This window comes from Rhipicephalus sanguineus, chromosome 4 (genome assembly GCF_013339695.2).
Source record: "Rhipicephalus sanguineus isolate Rsan-2018 chromosome 4, BIME_Rsan_1.4, whole genome shotgun sequence".
NCBI classification, from domain to species: Eukaryota; Metazoa; Arthropoda; class Arachnida; order Ixodida; family Ixodidae; genus Rhipicephalus; species Rhipicephalus sanguineus.
This window is the reverse complement of record NC_051179.1, coordinates 108,255,917-108,278,906: the sequence shown is the minus strand read 5'-3', so window position 1 is coordinate 108,278,906 and position 22,990 is coordinate 108,255,917. Positions and strand designations below refer to the sequence as shown.

At 43.3% G+C, this 22,990-nt stretch overlaps 1 protein-coding gene across 1 annotated transcript in view; it reads right to left on the bottom strand.

Moving 5' to 3' along the window:
* Window positions 1–22,990, bottom strand: part of LOC119390540 (ubiquitin-protein ligase E3B-like) — an 85,184-nt gene that overhangs the window by 35,135 nt on the left and 27,059 nt on the right. The window contains 9 exon segments of the mRNA XM_037658149.2: window positions 2,700–2,908; window positions 5,060–5,172; window positions 5,671–5,700; window positions 7,588–7,743; window positions 9,422–9,527; window positions 12,776–12,947; window positions 15,452–15,551; window positions 18,099–18,203; window positions 21,907–21,963. Of these exon segments, the coding sequence (XP_037514077.1) occupies window positions 2,700–2,908; window positions 5,060–5,172; window positions 5,671–5,700; window positions 7,588–7,743; window positions 9,422–9,527; window positions 12,776–12,947; window positions 15,452–15,551; window positions 18,099–18,203; window positions 21,907–21,963 (1,048 nt within the window).

Genomic DNA, 22,990 nt, shown 5'->3' with positions numbered 1-22,990 from the left:
CATGGTTCTGAAACGGTATGCAGAATGGACGGCCAAGTACCTCTGTATAATATTTAATAAGTCATTATCGTCTTCTGTTCTCCCGAACGATTGGAAGGCTGCAAAAGTTATCCCAGTACATAAATCTGGCAGCAAAAACGACCCATCCAATTTTAGGCCGATTTCGCTTACGAGCACCATTTGCAAACTTCCTGAACACATCATACTCAAACATATAACCACTTTTCTAGAAGATAAGGCTATATTGTCACCATATCAGCATGGCTTTCGTAGAGGGCTTTCCACTGTCACTCAGTTACTAGAACAGACACACGATCTATCATTCAGCATCGATCAACAGAAACAAACAGACCTCATCCTGCTCGATTTTTCGAAGGCGTTCGATCGGGTATCGCACAAGAAACTCATTAACAAACTTGAAATTACACTTGGCCCTGGCCCTATAGTTCAGTGGATTCGCGACTACCTAACGAACCGCACCCAGTTTGTGGAAGTGCATGGCCATACCTACCGTACAGCTCAGGTAACATCAGGGGTACCCCAAGGAAGCGTTCTGGCTCCGATATTATTCTTAATTTTTATAAACGACCTACCATCAAAAATTACTGGAAATATTTGACCATTTGCCGACGACTGCATTCTTTATCGAAATATCAACTCGCATGATGACCACATAGCATTAAATAATGACTTAAAAGCAGTGTGAGACTGGTGTACCGTTTGGCAGATGACTATAAATACTAAAAATCTGCTGTCCTATCAATAACTCGGAAGAAAATTAAGTCGAGCTTTTCATACATCGTCAACGGCATCCCGCTGGGGCACGTTCAAGAACACAAATACCTTGGGCTAACAATAACACATGACTTGAGATGGAACTCCCATATCAACAACACAACATCTACTGCGTTGAAGCGACTTTTCTTTCTTTGGAGGCACCTCCGATTAGTTCCACCTGATATAAAAATCCTGGCCTATAAAACCTTTGTTAGGTCAGTCCTTGAGTATGCAAATGTGATTTGGTCCCCATACACAAAAGAACTAATTAAGAAAGTGCAAGGCGTCCAAAGGAAAGCGCTGACGTATATATATAATAATTATAAGCCAACAGACTCCCCCTCCGAACTACTCAAGAATGCTGGGATTCTAACATTACAAAACCGATCAGTACTAGCCCGTTCTAAGCTTTTGTACCAGCTTCTGCATAAGCAGTTTAACATTGATGTCTCCAGATACATTTCCAGAAGTGAAACACGGCCATCGCGACATAAACACACACAAACACTCCAAGAATATCCTTTTCGTACCGACTGTTTTAAAAATTCATTCTTTCCTTTAGCGATAAGAGAGTGAAACGATATCAGCGAGGCCATCACTAGCAGCTGCTCCTTGGATGTATTCACTTGTTCGATGGAAAATAGCCTGCTAGCGTTGCAGACTTAACTCTCCTGTACTAAATTGAAGATGATCTTGCTTTTCACTGATTTTTTTTTTCTTCTTCTTCACCGCGTCCTTTTGGTGTTCGTGGTTATCTTATCATTTGGATGTGTAACTTATTATCGATGTACGCTTGTTACTCTCAAACCTTGTATAACTATACGCATGCGTGAAATACTGTCTAAACACATCTGCGTACTCTATCTTGAAGCGATTTGTTTCACATTCTAAAAAAGTTATTTGTGACTATAGTGACCATATTTTGAATGTCATACAATGTACATACTTTCGTAGTTATATTTGCACGAACACTACTGATTCATACATATATGTATATATACGTGTGTCTGTAATTTGTTTACTCACTTCTTTATCACTGTTTTTGCCCTTCCTGTTATAATCCCTCAAGGGATTGACAGTATTTGTAAATAAATAAATAAATAAATATCTACCACATGCAAAATTGAAAAATTCTCGGGGGGAGGGGGAGGTGTTTGAACCTCCCAGCCGCCACCCCTGGCTACGCCCCTGCAAACACTTGTCATTACTCTTTGCCATGGCAAACTAATAGCAGCCAAGAAGAAGCAGCACTGTCAAATAGGCATGTGCGAAAATTTGAAATATGAATAAAATATTACAGTAACGTAACGAATTGGGCTAGTTGTAACATGCTCATGACGGTCAGCGCCATCAATAGCTCTCACTGAAGCTGAGCTTTTGTATCTCCAAAATACGTGATTAGATGCTAGGTCGAGGTGATAAGGTTTTTTGCCAGTGCCTCCTTTCCTGTACAAATATGCCACGTGTTGTCATTAAACTTTCAGTTGATAGACAGCACCTGCGTCGTGCACTTTCTTGTGTTTCGTGTCTTGTTTGCGCTGACCGTCATGAGAATATTACAGTAGTCTATTCGTATTCCTATTGCACTCAACAGTGCAGCAAGTTAGTCATTGAGCTACCACAGCAAGCGGGCATACAAGCAGGTGAAAGGCTGGAAGAACCTACGACATCCACTGTTGAAGATAACAAGTGCATTTTAGAACTGCGCAAAAGACGAAATGCACACAAGAAGACTCAACAACACGAGCACTGATGGACAACTGAGTTGTCAAGCAGCGCTTGTGTTGTTAAGTATTCTTCTGCGTCTTTCGTTTTTTGCGCTGTTCCAAAATAAACCTGAACCAACTAGCCCAACTCTTTCTTTTGCTACAAACAAATGCATGGCGTATATCCGCGTGAGTTGAGCACAGTGATGAACTCACTGGAGGCACTGGCACTGGCAGGAGAGCTGAGGACACTGGCAGGCACATCGGGCTGAGGACTCTGTGACGTCGGTGCTTCGCTCGAGGAGGAATTGGAATTGTCGTTCTGCGCCAGCATCTCGGCCAGCGGGCTGAACAGGACCTTGACCAGGGGGCCACACCAGAGCAGTTGCAGCTGCTGCTTCACAAAGGTCAGGGACTCGTGCAGGCTGTGAAAGAACAGCGAGGCTCTTTTAGTTGCAATTTGCATCATGCGCGTCAGTTCAGTGCAGTGAAACTTCATTGATGAGAAGTGTGGTAAGTGGGACCAGAAACAACAAGACAGAAATACAGTCGAGCCCGACTACATCAAACCCGTTTATATCAAATTATCCCGTATATCGAACAATTTCTAAACACGGTAAATTTACATTGAGAATATATAGCAAAAGTTACTGTTACATCGAACGAAAATAGCAACGACAACCGATATATCAAACTCCATGTGCCTCAAAAGTGCCCCAGCAAGTTGGCTTTCCCTCGCGGTGGCGGGGAAAACTGCCGGCGCCACCCTAGAAAAAGTGGTTTAGACCCGGTTGTGCACGGGCGAACACCCCCCTGCAAGAAATGATCCTGGCCCGCTCGCAGCGCTTACAGCCAATCAGAGGCCGTCGTGCTTTCTCCGAGGCGCGGAGGCGGTAGAAGTGAGCGCCATTTTTTCTTTCTTTATGCTTGTGTGCCTGCTGCTGCTTGTTTTCCTCGAGTCCTCATTCAGCGTGGTCCGTGCTGGTGGTGTTGCCTGTTGGTGCTCCGTGAACTTTATTGGCGCGCTGCCGTCATGGCTTGTGCAAAGAGGCAGAATTTGCCGTTCGCCGCGAAACTCGAAATCATAAATCGGGTCGAGCGCGGTGAAAGGAAGTCCAACGTCGCCGCCGCGTACAAAATTCCAAGGAGCACCTGGAATTTACAAGGAACTGGCAGAGTTCCCGGGAGCTATCGACGGATCGACATTCGACGAGTTCGTCAGTGCGGACGATGATGTCGCCACCATGGGTGAGCTACAAGATGAGGACTACGTTGCAGACGTCGTGCCGACCACGAGCCAAAGCGACAGCAATAAGGAAATTGACGATGGCCCATTGCCTACATCCTCCGAAGTGATTAGTGCACTTGCGGTGGTCCGGCGCTATTGCGTGAATGTGGAAGGTTGCGGCCTCAGATGCTCCGACTCGTTGGACAACGTGGAGGCGTGCGTGCTGTCGCAGGCAGCAAAGTCGTTGACACAGAAGAAAATCCGGGACTATTTTGTTCCAAAGTAGGGCACGCAAGTAAGCCACCATATTAATAAAGTACTTTTCTTATTGTTATGTGCCTTTGTGTCAAAATCCTATAGCGGGCCTATATCGAATTATGCCATATATCGAACTAATAAACGTTTTTTAGCGAGTTCGATATACCCGGGTTCGACTGTATACACGGACTCTTGCTGTACTGTACGGTAATATACCGTAATATATTGTAATACACCGTACGGACCCTTCCTTTGTGTACATTACTAAATTTGTCTTTTTCCAATTAAAAGCTGAGATGAAAGTTCAATGTTTGTTCTTGTTTTTACGTTCCTGTGTGTTTCGCCTCAGTTTATGCAGTATGTTTACAATAGACTCATTGATGAGTTCTCATTTGCCACTACATTTTTTGCAGATCTTACACTCTTAAACATCAGTCAGCGCCTTAGCAACAGTGTCTCAATTTAGCCTGCAGTGTTTTTAGTGACAGTGTTTTAATGATAACTTCCCAAAGCGTTAGGTGCCACAAGGGGAGGACGAAGATGCTCCCTCTACCTCCGCCACCACCGCTGCATGGCAGTACCACCACCGTCGCATCACTGGTCCAGATATTACCAGGAGCAAGAGTACCAGACCTTTGGGATTGGTGCACATTTTTAGGCTACCAATGTCTCCAATATAGACCCATAAATGAAGCAAGATGTACTGTCGGCCGCAAAAGTTTTACGGGATCTGCAGCACGAGGCGGAGGGACAGAAAACTGCATTGCTGCGTCACCTACCGTGACGCACTGGGTGTTGAGGCTATCGGCCGCGGCCGCAGCGATTAGGAACCGCGCGTTTAGACAATGCGCCATTGCCGGATCTAATCGCGGAGACCACGGCCGATAGCCTCAACACCACGCCGCGTCACGGTAGGTGACGCAGCAATGGAGTGTTTTTGTCCCTCCGCCACACGCTGCAGATCCCGCAAACTTTTACGGCCCACAGTGCTACACAAGAGAGAAATGTTAGGGTGAGTCACCAAGAAGGGCGTTGCCTTTTTAAATTTTAAGAAGTGTTGCAGTGGGTGAGCACAGATACCAAGACTCACCCATGGTCGATGCTCTGGGCAAACCAGCCCAGGATAGGGTGCCAGTGGGTCAGGTTGGAGCGCTTGTTCACCACGTACTTTTGGCAACTCTCCAGCAGCTTGGTGGACACATGCTAACAGCAGGAAAGGAGAGAGGCACTGCATTCGTAATGTGCACGACAGAAAATGCGCGCACACGAGACATTCTGGGGTTTATGTGACGAAACAAAGATTCAATTACCAGGCCAACCGTAGTGGACGTTCGTGAACATCGTGAGCGACGTCCCAGCTTGGCACTGACTCACTTCCGTATGTTTAACATAGCGTAACTTTTGTTCAAATGGGTTTACTTACAACTTTCATGGGTCTACGAGTTCTGTCCTAAATTACCAAAGCACACATTCTCAGCCTGCAATGCGAAGCTGCAGGCTGAGAAATTTATAGCAATGTTCAGGCACAAATTTACCGTAATTGATATTCATTATACAGAAGGCTAACATTTCTTCTGAAAGGTTCCTAGCCAACAACGCAAAGGGACGATGAAAAAAACAACAACTTATCTAGGCTCTGCCACCATATCAAGCTACACACACAAAGAAAAAAGAATGCAAAACAGAAGAGTTGAAACATACCACAAAGTCGAGCAGCCTTGAATTCAGGTTCTAAAAGGCAGGGAGAGAGAAAAAACACAGTTCACTTAAGTTCCACATTGTTTCATCGCACTGTTAGCAGACAGCTTTAATAATAATTAGGTATGTAGTTATGAACCAGCTGTTCCTCATTATGAGTATTATGTTTGATTTCTTACAATGTCATTGTGTAGGTTGAATGTATGCTACAACATTAAAAGCCTACTTGGACAACTACTATTAGTAATGTAGCACTGTGCATAGAGTATCATCCTCTAATATTCCTTGTTCACTAAATAAATTGACAGATGCTCCGACCCCATCTTTGCTATCACTGAGGCCATCCATTCCTCCATCTAACAGTTTAAGAACGGCATACAATGAAAAGTATGAATTCGAGGTTTTATGCGCCACAACAACAATCTGATTATGAGGCTCGCCATGGTGGGGGGGAGAGACTTCAGATTAATTTCGACCTGAGGTTTTACAACACAATCATAGAGAGCCTTCGCAACCATTACAATGTCAAGGGAGAAGTCAGACACAAGTGCCATTAAACAGATGCACACAAACCATTGACACAAAAGAAAATGACTAAGAAGACAAGAACACTCATTCCTTTCTTTCCCATTCTTAGTTCAAGTGAGTCTTTTTCGTGGCAATTACCAGGCTTGTGCAAACATCACAGCTTTGGTTCAAAGAGAAGTTTGAACAAATTGTATTAGTATCAAATAACTAAAGCCAATTTTAGCAGTAGCAGAATCTGAATAGCAGTAGGGTGCAATTTATAGGCGGTAAAACACAGTCCGTTTGAAAATTCGCCACACTGAGAACATATAAACCCGTATAACTGACCTTTAAACCTAAGAAAGAAGATTCATTGGGGCGTTGGTAATGTGCGCACATAAACTTGAAGTGTAGCTTAGTGGCAGAGCGAATTTTCCCAGACAGGCGGCTTCAGAGAATGGCAGTTTCATGCAGCACTGAAAGCACCTTTTCAGGGAGGATACATGTGGTAGAATACGTCTATCCATTCCTTTCAAACACTTCGAAATTTAAAAAGTTATAAGTTTTGGTGGTGCTATCACCCCTCGTAAAGTCGTATGCGCCTCATGGCGCATGCGGGTCTCGCAGATTAGTTGCAGTTAGGTTTAACAGCCACCGAGTGAGACGTGGCGCTGTGCTCACGCGGGGTACAGTTATCACAGTGGCGCCGGCAGCGCCACCTGGCAGGTTAGACCGGCGCACAGGGAAAAGCAGTGACTCTCTTTGGGGTTTGGCAGCGTGTGTGGACAGACGGCTCTTAGAGGAGACCTTGGGTACAATTCTGTGGGTCGGGCCCATGGGCCCTCGTTGCGAGTCGGATGTTGGCGGCGCTACATGCGCACATTGTATGTGTTATGTCTTCTTTGCATTGTATTGGCATTATGCAAGCGTGTTACTAGTTATGTATTACACTTAAACCTCGTGATAACAAAGTCGCATCTGACACGAAAATAAGTTCGTTATATCCAAAAATTCGTTATAAACGTATATTCGTAACACTGTATCTATGACAAGACTATTCTTCATTTACTTTGTTATAACCGATAATTCATTATATCCGTATTTGTTATATCGAGGCTTGAGTGTAGATTCGGCTGGCAAGCTCGCCGTTGCAAAAGCAGGTAATAAATGTACACGTGTTGGTCGTATGACGACATGAACTGTGCCCGTTCGTTCCATGAGCAGCTTATTTCAGACCCCACAAAGTTTGTGTCGGAAGAAAATTCACATACTGTAGAATTTGCTCAAATATCCGAAGCACTTGAATATTCACGCAGGCCTAGCAATTACGTCTCACGCCAAGTATTAACCAAGCCAACAAACTATTCTGAACGGGAGATACTTAGTTACGAGGCATGCGAGTGCAAGACATGCCTCAATGTTGAGGTAGGCAAGGTGCACGAGATTTGCCAGCAGGCAGAGGGCGTAGTTCCCCTCCAGGGCGTTGAAGAGGATCCGCATGTTCTGCTCCACCACCAGGATGTCCAAGCTCCGGCGGAACAGGCCGTGGGAATTCAGCAGCGTCACCGCCTGCAGCGGGCACCCAACATCGATCGGCCAACGTTGGCTTATGTGCGCAACTTTCTCACACACATACAACACGATTAATTCCCAGCAATTACCTGGAAAAGCTAACAAGCCTGTCTTTATAATTTAGAAAAAGAACCCTAAGTTTGGAAGAATCAGTTGCACAGCCCCAATGCGGGCCACATAAACGTAACTTCAGCAGTGATACGGCAGTCAATGCGGGGAAATTGCGTTAACATTACTTTGGCGCCTTTACAGCTTTGCAGGTCGTGTTGTTTTTTGAGAAGTTTCGTTACGTCACTTCAAACTTCCACCGTCCCGTTGACAACCCCCCCCCCAATTCTGCCATGTGACTTACAGGTCATAGCTAACTGCCGTTATAATGCATTATCATATGATTTCCGAGTGCCCACTTTTCATCCAAGTTCACTTCCTGTTCATACTTCCACATTGGATTGACTAATAGGAGTTACTTCCTGTCCACACTTTAATCCAGGAGAGAATGTTTAAATTACTTCACTTCACATCACTTACCTTCACTTACGTTTACCTTTCTATGTCTGTTTATACATTGCCCCTGTAACTCTACGTAAGACTGACCTCACGGCAGTCACACACTTTGACGCTCCTAAAATTAACGCACAAAAAAAAGACAGGTTGTAATGGACAAGCACCGATTCACTGATGCAATGTTTATTACAATAATTAGCATGTACTTCGAGCCTAACCCTTCTTCTATCGTTAAATGAAGAAGACAATTCTACCAAAATTAGTGGAAATTTCTTTCGTTCAATTTGTAGAGCTTTTTTGATGAGCATAACGGTACCATTATTTTAATTCAACGGGATTCCTTTATTTAATCAATTGCATAAAAGATAGCTTGAAGATGGCTTCATCACATGGCAATACAATGAAACATGGCAAAAAAATGAAAGCCGGGACACGTATGGCACAACATTGACAAGTGTGACCAACTAGCGTCAAGAAACACAACTATGACGGGTATAGTCGCCATTGGTTGCATGTGGGACCAATACAGTTGTCATCGGTCATTTTAGTACAAAATCTCATGACTACTACTCGTCAACAAGAGGGAGAGGGTTAAAGAGACTTACAAAAGAAAGAAGCTAGAAATAGAGCCCTGAAAGCAGAAAAGTATGTCAGGAAGGCAGACAAAAAAATAAAAAAATATCTTAGTCTACTTCGTGTTCTAGTCCACTTCAGTTTTCCCTTTTTAGCTGAACTGCATCAATTCTTTCAGCCTAAAGCGTAGCATACCAAATGTGACTTACACTTATCAACCTATAAGTTTATTTTTGTTTATTAGACAGCAGGGCATGGTTATTTTTAATGAAACCACTCTGTATGTAGTTCATAATTTACAAAGCTGTCAAGAGTATGTGAGTGTGCTGTGCCTTTTCTGACGTATCAAGACCCCTGCTGCGATGTTGGGCAGTACCCATTCTTTTTTTTTTCTCTTCAAAAGGCTCACAAAGCCAGAGCGTCTCAGAATACGCTCATGTATCTTCCGCTATTCTAAAATAACCTGTGAAACCTTTCGTCACAGAGTAAACTCAAAGCACTAAGCACTAAATAAGCCTGAGTCAGAGATATTTGACACAGCTCAAATCACAATGCGTACAAGCAATCTAATGAGTGCAAATGCCTGTCCCTTACTTACCTCTGGTGCTATGTTCAGCAAGTGGTGTACAAGTGCAGGCACAGAGAGTATGTGCAACAGGAACAAGTTCATCAGGTCTTCCGAGAACTGCCCTATTAGTAGCGGCCTGCAACGAGAAACACACGAGCGAGCTTTAACTGCAGTGAATCTAGTGACGCACTGGGTTCAAGAATTTTTCATTTCTTAGAGCTTCCACCTTCTTCCGTATTTGGATAACTGCAGGGAGTATTTGCTTGTATAGTTACTTATTAAAGAAAAGGTTTTGCCGCATCGTCCTTGCCAACTGTACCATTACCCCTTATATGAATGCAATCAATGACACATGGTTTGCCATCATGTGGCAATCGTTACGGTATTTTTATATTACACTTTTGTAGTTTATTAACTAAGATCAATTATGCAAAACATTGAATATTTACTTTATGGCCAGGTGCGTTTCGTTCCATTCCGAAATGAGTGATCCAATTTTTTGCAGCGACGCACATGCTGCCTGGCAATTTTGTATGGCATTTAAAGAAGGCCGTGAAATATTAAGTAAAACCATGCGACTGCGCTCATGCACTACTGTACTGCAGCACTATCAACCGTGCTTTGAGTGAAACAACCGGCACGCAAACTGTGGCGAAATGAGTGGCCACGGCTCTAGGCATCAGCTTTTCAGCGCACCAGCATTTTTCATGACCATGCACTGCAACGAAGTGCCGTCATCCTCAATAAGCACTGAGGTGACGATTCTTGCGCCGGTTGTTCCCCTCAAAGCACAGCTGATGGCACTGCAGTACAGTAGTGCATGAGCACAGCCACATGGTTTTATTTCATGTTTCAAGGGCGATTTCCACTTATCAACCTATCAGTTTAACTTTGTTTATTACACAGCGGAGCGTGGTCATCTTCAATGAAATCGCTCTGTACGTAGTTGATCCCTCATCTTGTACAAAGCTGTCACCATGCAACATGTACGTTGCCAAAAAAATTGGATCGGTCATTTCAGAATGCCCTCAGCAAAGAACAAAATTTACTTGGCCCTAAAATGAATATTAAAAATTCTGCATAATTGATCTTAGTTAACTAATTAAGTGCAATATGAAATATGAAAACACCTTAACGAGCACCACATGATTGCAAACTACACATGTCATTGGTATCATTCAGTTGCTGTTAATCACTCTTTTTTTTTAAATGTTCTGTTCTAGTTATGTGAAACCCCCTGCATATGACCGCAATACTATCCATGACTTCAGATTTTCTGCTAAGTAAAATCAATTACAAAAAGTGAATTAAACTCTGGCAGTTTTAAGTACCAATACTATGACACGATAATAAGGTGCGCCGCAGTGGGGAGACTCTAGATTACTGTATTTTCTCGCATATAACCCGCACCAAAAATTGAAAAAAATCGCCTGAAAAGTGGGGGTGCGCATTATTTGCGAATAATCCAAAAGCAGAGATCGGCTTCGCGGCAATGCATGGCCTGCCGTGCAGTCCGCATCCCCATCGGCATCGTCTGGTACAAAGCCTATAAAAGCCAACACAGACCATAGACAGATCCCCTCCGTAGCATGTTTATTCACTTTTTGCGTGCTTTGTTTGATTTGGTCAACAGCGTCACAACAGCGATTTGACAGCGTCTGTCTCCGTTCATGTTGAAACTTTTTTAGCGCGCACAAAAGACGGAGGACACAGAAAGAAGATACAAAACTTTCTGTGTCCTCCGTCTTTTGTGCGCGCTAAAAAAGTTTCAACATGAATTCGTACCAACTCGCCCAGCTCTCAGTTTTACTGCAAGTCTGTCTCCGAGTCAGGTGTGGCCAGTTTGCACCGTTGGTCAGCCTTGTCTGGTGAGGCACCATGAGTGGGTCTCGGCGGCAATCTTTCACCGCGAAAGAAAAACTCGAGATTATAGCTGCTGCGGAACAAATCGGCAACAGAGCTGCTGCGAGGAGGCAATGACGTAAACGAGTCCTGCATTCGCGACTGGCGAAAAAGAAAAGGTCTCTCTCGAAAGTGCACACAAGGAGAAGCGAGCATTTCGCAGCCCGAAGACTGGTGCGTACCCCCTTCTTGAGATGCAGCTTGTCAAATTTATTGAGGAGCGGAGGAGTCGCGGCCACGCTGTGTCAACGGAGATGGCGCAAATGGAAGCACTGAGGTTGGCCCGCGAGATGAACATCTCACGCGAGTTTCGCGTGCGGAGGCCAGACATTGCGCTGCTGTGCCAGTGGATCGTGGATGCGTGGGGGCGATTCCGGCCGACATGGTACGCAAGAGATTCAAAAAGTGAGCCATCAGCAATTGCTTGGATGGCACCGAAGACGATTGCGTCTTCGAGAGCGGCGACGAAGCCTCGGATGGCAGCAGCGACAGCGGCGAGTCGAGCGATGATTGAAGGAACGGGAATCGGCGCCGTCAACGTTGCGGCGATCGCTTCGAAATAAAGTTCTTTTGTAAACGAGATTGTGACTGCAGTTGTGACTTCCCAAAACAGTTTTTTTTTTAAGCTGAGCATGCGGGTTATACGCGAGGATTTTTTTTCTTTTTTCGGGGAGTTCAAAGTTAGGGGTGCGGGTTATATGCGAGGGCGGGTTATATGTGAGAAAATACGGTAATTTTGATCACCTGGGGTTCTTTAACGTGCACATAAATCTAAGTAAATGGGTGTTCATGCGTTTCGCCTACAAAATGCAAAGAAGTAAGCAACAGAAGAAAAGTTTAGAGGTCACTAGCAATGCATCAAACCACGTGAACAACGAAATCAACAGTGTGTGATAAGAACATAAAGATTCAGCAGCAGAAAGGTCCAGCCACATAGCTGATATAGCAGGTTAGCAAGCTCAGTAAGTGATCCTTTGTGTGTGTGTTTCTTTTGCTTTTCTCTGTTTGAATTCTGAAAATATGTTGTTCAGAGCACAAAGTAAAAAAAAAAAGAGACAATTCATCTATACCCATAAACGTGGCAGTTAAGGATTCAAGTGATATGGCTGTTCAAGCACTTAACCATTGGGGCTATGAAAAATTTGTGAACACGGGGTGTCGCTGCAGCTGACGTTTCGACAAGTGGACTTGTCTTCTTCAAAGTTGCAGCCTTGAAGAAGACAGGTCCAGCCGTGTTCACAAATTTTTCATCTCTTCAAGCTTCCATCTTGCCCGGAACATTTGCCTCTTTTGGATTAACCAGTGGGATTGCACAAGACTATTACTCTGAACAGTAACCATAAACTGTGCTTTCTCACACGAGTCAAAAGCTTCAGACTCTGTGCTTCAGCTTTACACTTAGTTATAGTGGTAATACATAGGGCAGTGCATAATCCTAGAACAGCCAAGGTCACAACTCCGCTTTCTCCGAGGTGTCCCTACCTAAGTGCCAGGTTGATGGTGGCCACGAGTGGTGCCCTCTTGAGGCTGGGCTTGGCCCTGGCCAGGCCTCTGAGCAGCAGGGCCTGCAGGGCTCCATACAGGCTGCCCTTGCCCATCAGGTGGGAGCCCACGCTGGCACACAACTGGCTCAACACAGGCCGCAGGGGCTCATCTGTGTGACACCAAGAACAAGCGGCAGCTTCTTTAGCACATCGTGCCCTGAGAGGCACAGGAGCAACCTAACCTGTTAACTGGTACAATAGTGACAGATCCCAAAGCAAACACTGATGAACAGATAGATGACGAATGAGTGCTGGCCACCAGCAATGGTTCCTTTCAGCATTACAAGTTGGCACTGTAACTTATTACCACCTGGCATGTGCAAGTTGTTTTGACCAAGAAAGTTAGCTCCATCGCCAAAAAGTGCACAGATGGGGTACTCAGGCAGCTGGTGCTCATCTGTCCTCTCTTCTACTGTATGTGTGTGCTTATGCTATGATTTGTCACAATTTTGCATCAACAGGTCTAAAAAAGAATTTTGTGAGGCCGCTGCATTCATATAGGGACGCATTACCAGTGAAGCTGTATTTGTGTTTCTGCTGTAGACGGTGATGTTCTTCCTCAGACTTATTGTCTTTCAATGCATTATCCACTTTTGCATGGTCTCGCTTTTGCTGTCTGTATTCACATTCCTACTGTCAATGCTTCTCCACTTTTTTAAACCTTTTTTTCTCCAACCTGAGTGTGCTGTGCCGTCTCGACTTCTCTGGCATCTCACAGTGCTCTACGTTATATTGTAGCAGTGCCATCACACAATGCCAAGGCAAGTCCGTCATGTGAGTGCGCTTCACCAGCCATGCCACCTTCAATTTTTGTTTATACGGTTGAACCCCTTTATAAGAGAGACGCACCAGAGAACAGTTCTTGTCCCTTATATGAGGTGTCTCTCATAAGCAGGGTGCTATGGTCTCATTTTCTGATCAGTCCGTATTTCGATGCGGGCACACTGGCGCCCTTTATACCCAATGGTCTGTTATGCCAGCACCTCTTATGAAGGGGTTCAAGTACATAATTTTATCTACATATGGATGCCAGCAGTCCAGAATATGCCCCCTGGGAACGCACGGGCTAGAAGTAAACAGCGCTATTAGCATAACTAACTTTCTCTCTCTGTTACACTCTATAAGCACTCTATTATGCTCTATTAGCGTATTAACTAACTCGCAGGTCCAACTGAAATAACACTCAGAGCCACCCATAGTCTGTGTTCAAAGTTATCCGCAGTGAACCTCGCTGCATACGCGTATGGGCAATGGTGTGCGCACAGTGGGGGGGGCACACAGCAAGTCTGCTTCATACCTTTACACAGCTGGGCCTGTCCAGTCATTGTTTAAAGCGCGGGGATATTTCCACCCAGGTTTTTGCCGATAATGGCGGCTGAAGACCCCTGATGTTGCATTCCAAGCACAGTTAACTTCCCACCTTTAGGCTGGAAAGCTGGGGACCAAAGGCTGGCCATTGTGAGAAGCAGATAGCTTCATTTTCATTTTTGCACTCATTGCAAATCTCGTTTTCTTTAAGACTCGAACAGATGAGGTGGGGGGCATGGGGGGGGTGAAACATGACTTTCGCTACACGCACACGTATAGGCGTGCACGCCTATACGTGTGCATTGGTGTGAGTTGAACAAGTCCAAACCTGTGATCCTCAGTCATGAGAAATTGAGTGCCATCGGAGTGAGAAACCTGGCCATCCGAATGTTTCATTGCACTGCCTCTGCACACACTACAAATAGGCTATGGCTAGTGCCAAGGGCACGCATGAACGGAGCTGCAGAGACGACTACTTCCTTGTAAAGTGAAAAGACTGCTGTCTTCCTGCCGTTGCCCATACAGACTAAGCCTGCTAAACATCTGCTCAAACAACCCTTTATTAATTGATTTTTGTTTTTACATACTGCAGCCCCACTAGGGCTATCACCGGAGCCGAGATTCTTAGTGCTTGGTTTGATAGACTTTTCTCAAACTTATATTATGGCTGCCCCTTTAACATGCCTCACACAATCCTGCAAAAAAACATGATGCCAGTGGTATCCAGTACATATGAGAAGAGGTTAAGTACTACAAGAAGGATAAGAAAGACAAAGTGATGTGCTGAATCATTGGCATTATACATACGTACAAAAATGTCAATTTAGGACCACATCTACAGCAGAGAAAGCAATGCACTAAAACACGAAGAAGGCGCAGACATACACTCAATCTAGTGAACAAAATAATGCTGAACAGGCATCAGCCAATGATGGCCAGCTGTTGGCACAATCGTTCTCTTTATGATCAGTGTACTCAGCTGCTGTAGCATTGGCAAAGTGGCCGAGAGGTAGGCTGACACCACCTGTAGCGACAGCCTCGTATCCACCTCCACCCGATAGGTAGAATCAACTGCTATTCTGTTCCTAACAGGTTCAATCTTTTGTGGCACAATGAGAATATTTCTTTCTTCATAAATTTTTTGCAAAAGATTTTAGGACTGCAGCAATGGACAACAGCAGACATCAAAATGACCAGAGTAGTCAGCCTGTAACAGCTGTCCCTGTCAATGTGCTTCACAGGGTCTTTATGAAAGCGTGTGCCCACCAACTAAAAGAAACAGCCCTCTTCAGGAATGCTCACTCACACGTCTTGTCCTTGAGCACCTTCCAGGATGACGTGCTCGTGAAGGTGACGAGCACGTGCAGGTGTAACATCAGGGACTTGGCGTCCTGGGGGCACTCCGGCTGCAGTGGCACATTGCATTCATGTTTGATGTTTGATGCAAAGTATACACAAACGTTTTTTTTACCTTACATGTGCACTCTGTTGTGGCAAACAACTGCTGGTTGGTAATGTACGGTACTCGTGGATTGAAACAGGACAATTTAGGGCTAAGTAATGCACATGTTTTCATTTCTACCGTCTTCAGTTCGGATCATATCGGCGTAATTTTGACTCAAACGCATAGATCAGAGCTAACATTATCTTTAGAGACCAGATTCTTCACGACATGATGTCGTTATCTCGAGCAATTGCGCATACAAGTTGTTATATTACAAATTTTGATGTCGCGTTTGAATCCGTGACTACTGTACGTCGTAAATTGCTTTTGCATACATTGACCCCCAGAATCGACGGATGCAGCAATGAACAGTACCTCCAGGATTGAAACTGTATGAAAGGATAGCCGCTTGCTGTAGCTTACTTGGTAAAACCAGTTACTAATTGCAGTAATTTTTGATTAGCATCCCACATTTTCTAATGTGGAATATGTAAGTTTAGGTCCTACTAGTCACAAATTATAGACATTGTGTCTGCTAAGTTTAGAGACTGGCAATACTACAAGATAGCCAATGGAGCCACCAAGAGGCTATTGTCTGTAGCTTTTAGTAGAGAGTGTGCTATGCATTGTGTGAACAATTCACAATGTTGTGGTCCAAATTTTGTGAGTTACAGTGATTTCAGTGAACAATGTTTAGTTTGTTCATCATGGATAGCGAAGTTGAGAAGACAGTAGTCATAAAGTATTGCGTAATACTTGGCAAAACAGCCACGGAGACCACGGGCATGATTCAAACTGCTTACAACAACGACGCTCTTTCTCGAGCGAACATTTTTACATGGTATCGACGGTTTCATGAGGGTCGGGAGGCAGTCACGGATGACCTTAGACCTGGCCGCCCAATCACCGTTTTAACTGATGAAAATGTTAAAAAAGTGCGGGAAAAGCTGTCTGAAAACCGCTGTCAGTCCCTCAGGATGATAGCACAAGATCTAAACATCAGCAAGGATACTGTCAGGAAGATCGTGGAAGAAGATCTAGAAAAAAGGTCGATTTGTTCCAAATTTGTGCCTCAGAGTCTGACAACAGAGCGAACAGAAGAGTCTGGAGTGGGTTCAACTGGCCAAAAATGACCCAGAATGGTATAAAAAAATTATACCTGGTGATGAGTCACTCTTCCATGCGTACAATCCTGCTACAAAGAAACAATCAGCGGCATGAGTGGGGAAGAATTCCCCTCGACCCAAAAAACTTCGTATCAAGAAGTCACGTGTGAAGACTTGTAGTGCTTGTAGTGTTTTTTGACTGGTGAAGTACTGTGCATAATGAATTCATTCCTGAAGGACAAACTGTGAATGCTACAATGTACAGAGACATTTTAGCATGTTTACTGCAGAGAATGCAATGGGTCCGGCCGGCTATGGTTCATTTGCGTGACTGGGCCTTGTTGCACGACAATGCACCGTGCCAAAGAGCAAGTGAAGTACAGGCATTTTTAGAAAACAAACAAACAAACAGGTGACGTGTTTCAACCATTCGCCCTATTCGCCCGACTGGGCATGGGCGAATAGTAAATTTAAAGTTCGAAGTGAATAGTGATTTTGTCGAATAATTTCGAATTGAATAGTTTGAATGGTTATATATCACATATTATAAAGCAAAATGAGCATTTTGTCATGGCCTGACTAACTTGCACGACATTTTTAAGAATTGCAACTAGGTGTGTGTGTGCAAACACTTTTTTTGGGTCGAAGTGGAAGCAAATTCGAATAGTGGCAGGACTCGAATAGTAATAGGGTGCAAGCTATAAGCTTTAACATATGTTACATCGTAAAATTTGCTATGCTTAGCACATATAAGCCTGCATAAGACACTTTTAAACTCACATTTAACCATGCAAGTGCGGCTTCACTGCAGTGCAGATTTCCCTTGAATGGCTGGTTTCACGGCATAGCAGCCCTATGCTGCAGTGAAACCACCTTTCAGGCGGGTGACATGCGATCAAATATACGTATATCCGTTCATTTCGAATAGTCAAATTTTCATTCGAATATTCGCCCATCCCTACGCCTGATCTTGCCCCAGAGGACGGTTTTCTTTTTCCAAAAAGGAATCCAGAAATTGTACAGCCGTGCAATTGCTTGTATACAACAAGGAGGGTCATATGTTGAATATTTACAGCCAATGAGGGCAAATCGATTCTGCATTACTTTTTATGGCACCAGTCTCAAAATTTAGTAGACACACTGTGTATTTCTACTCATCTAACCAATTATTTTTACATGCTAATATTTGGTCTGTTTTCTTATGTTTTATCTGTTTCTTAATATTAATGTCATTATTAACAGAACATCAAGCACTTTGTTTCTGGTTTTTCTCATTCAAATTTATGCACAGTTTTACCAGCCGTAGGCACAAACAGCTACAATATTTAACTCTATGCTTAATGGAACCTGTGCCCTATCCAATTTTGATGTCAGGTGCAGCCATCACAAAAGGATGCACTTACCCGGACTTCCTTGAGGTAGCCACAGCAGTTGCCCAATATGCCCTTGAGCTGCTGGATCCACAGCACTGTGTGTTCCTTGTTCAACGCTACCGACACGTAGCTTTCCTTTAAAGAAAACAAAAAAATGAGACAAGAGGGACAAAGTGAGCAAAGAGGTGAAGACATGGCGAGCACTTTTTCTTTGTGTACAAAATTTGAATTCTACCCTACAGTAGTTGCCACCTCGTAACCTTTCAAATCACTGTGTTAATTGCAAAAGACAGAAAATCAATATAGCATAAAAAACAGCAAACTGCTTATTCTACTAATGAGGTACCAGATATTCTTTTTTGTTTCTTTTGCTTCTTCTTTGTGGAAGTGTTCTTTACAGTGCTTTTGTTCCAATTTCTACGTTGCATAGATGTCTTCATTCATGTTGTTTACTTCGATTTTCAGCATATATATATATATATATATATATATATATATATATATATATATATATATATATAGATATATATGTTGTACTGCTCAAAATTTATTGGGAGTGTACGAATATTCGAACTTTCAACGTTTTTCTAATAGTGCTTTCTTTTCAATTTAATACGCACGGGAATATGAAAATTCGAATTACTTAAACCTCCGGAAGGTAAATACAGTCAACGTCAGATTTTTCGGACTCTCTGCGAAATCGTCCAAAAAATCGGGCAGTCCGAAAAAACTGCATACTTTTTTATTCTGCTCAAGTGATCAAATCGCCACAGCCACGCCCGAAATAGCTTTAATGCCTCCCAGTACCCTTATCAGGAATTTTAGTGTGCGCCCAGGCACTCATAGATATGTTGGCACCTGCCGCAAACCCCGCTTAACTACGTGCCAACCACCAATTGCAAATTTGCACCTCGTGATGAGAGCTACTGATACCAGCAAAGCGCGGAATAGATTATGGCTTTCTCGCACAGAGCGTTTGGAAATGACGACGCGGAACACAAATACTATGGCGGAAAATCAGATGACTCATCTGGCTTTCCCCGATGTGCACACGTAAACGACTACGTGCACACGCATCGCCAAATCTCCACCGATACACAGCATTTGCTGCCACGTGAAGCTGATTGTTCCCAACCAGCTCACCAAGCTGACGCCATCACTGCTGGGGCACTTGCTGTACCGTACGCATGCATTTGTCATGAAAGTGTTCGTGATGCCCACTCCGTTCCTGACCGCACAAGGGCATGGCGATGGCGAGCTGCTTATGTTCGTGAAGGCAACGCGTCCATGCAGTGCACTTAGTGTTCTCGCATTAAGAGGCAGCATGAACAGTGGCGGGGCGTGTATAGGTTAGGCCACATGCACTACTGAACAGTTAGCTGAGGACGCTTATCAGAAGGGTTGTCAGCGATTAAGCCATACTGGCGCATTTGTCACCGCCACCATCACGCCTCTGTGCATTTGCGGTGCGTATCCTTAAAGACATCACCATACTGCGCTGTGACAGTGGCCCTTTCAGATTTTCGATATGCTTCGCCCCATCACACTCTGACATTGCGGCAATCCTGATTGCTATTTTGTTGCATGTTGCATTCTGTATACACTCCTGCAAGGGCTGAGTGAGCCTGCAGTATGTTCAAATAAAAAAAAAAAAAAAGCTGACTTTCAAACTCTGCTAAGGCCGTACAGATCGACTCTTGAAAGCGCTCGATTGAACCTACGTGATGATAGACGCGGCAGGGGTGGGGGCTCTAATTAATGCTGTTTTGGAACTGAAATTTGGGCAGAAAGTCCGAAAAATCGGACGCTAAGGACTTTCAACGTCCGAAATTTGAGATGTTCTTAGGGACGGCTATGGGGCAGATTAGGTACTCTGGACTCGAAGGGAACGCACCCTTGTCCACCACATCAGTTCGGCCTCCACAGAAGTTGAAAGAGGAGGAGAGGTTGAGGAAATAGCATCTTTTCCTTTCGCATGTAAAGCCTTGTTGACACCACTTTGGTTGCACCAAATCGTGTAAAGAAATACAATTCGGTCTCTGCATTGCCTCATTATCAAGAATAAGACAACTAGGGAACACCACCCCTCCAGCGCTTCACCAACCTAGCCAATGGAAACGCTTTCATGATGCTGTCTCATAAGAATATGCTTGGGATCCTCTGCAACTTCTTTTCTGTAATTTCACTTCGAAGCATTAGAAAAATATTCTAGACGTATTCGAACAACATTCGATTCACACTCAAACTTTAATAATCTCATTCACTTCGCGCCCAAAATTTTGCTATTCACACAGCTGCAAAATTTATGAATTAAAAGATTTTTATTGTCTTTATGCCTCCGTTACCATGTCATGACGAAAAAAGATAAGCATAGTGCTTCACTTTGCTGTTTTATCTTGTGATTTTATGTCTGTAACATTCTGTTCTGTATAATCGTTTCCTGAATGCATCCTGCTTCGGTTTACGCAGTTATCTTGTGTTTATTGTTAAATGGAAGGTCCCTGAACAGTTCTACTTTGGGACTTCCTAATGTATTGCTCAAAATGTATGCTTGCTTCTTTTGAGATACCAATAAACTTCAAACTTCAAGAAAACTGCAGCACCAAGCTACAACACCTAGAAGGACAAACAGCCAGCAAACACCTTGTAGTATGGCTATGCACTAGTGGATGCCTTATTTACACTTGCACACAACATGTAAAATGTTCTGCCCTATGTGTCTGCGTGTTTACATGTGTGCATGCATATACACTTAAAGCTTATTATAACAAAGTCGCATTTGACACTAACATGACTTCATTATACCCGAAAATTCATTATAAGCATATATTCGAACCACTGTATTTATTACCAAGGCTATTTTTCACTTACTTCGTTATAACCGATTATTCGTTATATCCGTGTTCATTATATCGAGGTTTGAGTTAAATACACAAACTAAAAATTTTGAGGGATTTGAACCCCTAGCTTTTCTATGCCTCACCCCATTCTCCTTGGCTACACTTATGAATGTAGCCCAGCCTTTCCATCCCCTCAACCCCTAACTGCGTGTGGCTTGAATTTTGTTTTTGTTACCACGTTAATGTAACAAATGTTAATGTTCTTTGTTATGTTTAATGTTAACATTAAAGGGACACTAAAGAGAAACAATGAATCAGTTTAAATTGATAAATTATACTCTGAAAACTCTATTGTCGTTAATTTCACAATCATAGGCCCATTAATAGAAGAGAAAATCAAAGTCAAAGTCTTATTTTTAAATTTCACGCTGAAATTTCCGCATGTGACGTCATGCATTTCAAGATGTTTTATTCGTATTTCCGCCACACTGGCTCAATGAAGTTTTCTGAAACATGTTATACAAAGTCTCTGGCCCCCTCAGAAGATAACGTACTTTGTATTTACCGATTAGGAACTGCGAATGCCCTAGTAGACACTGTCGAAATCCATGACATCATGGCAGTTGGCGCAGGAACTTGACAAGGTGGCGTCCGCTGCCCGCATTTTCTTTTTAGGCATTTTCTCGCTTGCCAAGAGTCTCCTCGCAGCAAGCGTGCTGATTTTGGTATTGTGAAAGAGTAATTTAGTAATACGAGAAAAATGGTTTTTCTCTTTAGTGTCCCTTTGCACCACATAAGGAAGTGCTTCCAGAATAAGTATACAGCTAACCTAATCTATGCTTGAAGCTGCTCTTAAAATGCAGCATTGGCTGTAATGCTACCAATACCAAGCCCAACCCGCCCAAATTGCCGACAGCTCTTGCAGATGTATTTCACAAAGGCTTTAAAGGAAGAGAAATGCATGAGCCAGTCGTCTCGCTGATGCAATAGTAACTTACCTGTAATGTGTCAGCATCCATGCTGGCAATGATGTACCGGCATAACCTTTCAAACCGCTGCGTCAAATGAAGAGATGGTAAATCAGCACAGCATAAAAAACAGCAAACGGCATATTCCACTAAAACATCACAAGACATTACTATGAGCTGTCAATTAACTGCCTTTTATTTTTAAGATTAATTTTTTATGCATTGTGTTCTTGCATTTTCTGCATTGTAATCACTGTTAACATAGGTCAACAAAACCAATTGGCATAGGCCCAAGAGAGGTTCCTGTTTTCACTTTCAACTGCAAATATAAACTAATTCAGCATCCTAAAAAAAACAAAAAAAGACACTTGGTATGCAAGACAGTGTAATTAAGTAATCCACGTGCAATTCTGCTTGGAAAACAGCGTTCACTTTCAGAATTCATTGCTCACGCAAATTGTTGCTGCATGAAAAAAAAAGTGACAGGAGAGAACTCATTATAAATTACACTCCCTACAAGATAACACACTGTCACAGCAATGAAAAGTAATAATTTTACATTTAAAGCTTTTTTTTTTTCACTATCACACCCAAGAAATATAAATTGATTTTGACACAAAGCTTCAATTATAAGTGTTTTCATCACTGTTATTTTAAATAGTTATATTAACGCAGCGAAGCTGATATTTTTGTCAAGTTATGACTTCCTTTAAAATGTGGCCCCACACTGCAGCACAAGAGGCGTATCGTTACCAGAGTTATCCACTGGCCCCAACAGTGCTCTTAATGATATAGCAGAAACCTTGAAGCCATCTTTAATAGGCACGAGGAAACTTATTCAAGCATACTAATGAAATCTTGTGTAAGGTTTTATCATGAACTTGCAAATGCTCATTCAGCTTTATGTAATTAAAACAAGGTGCTGCACAAAAGAGACACGGACAAGAAAAGAACGAGGACGGGCGCAGACTCGGGAGTAGTTTTTAAAAGCGAAGCATTTCTTAGCGAACTTCTGCGAGTTTGAGCGTATCTATCTATCTATCTATCTAGCCGCTTACGACTTTGTGCTCTCCTGGCCGTTTCGTTAATCGGATGTATACCAAAATTGGTATGG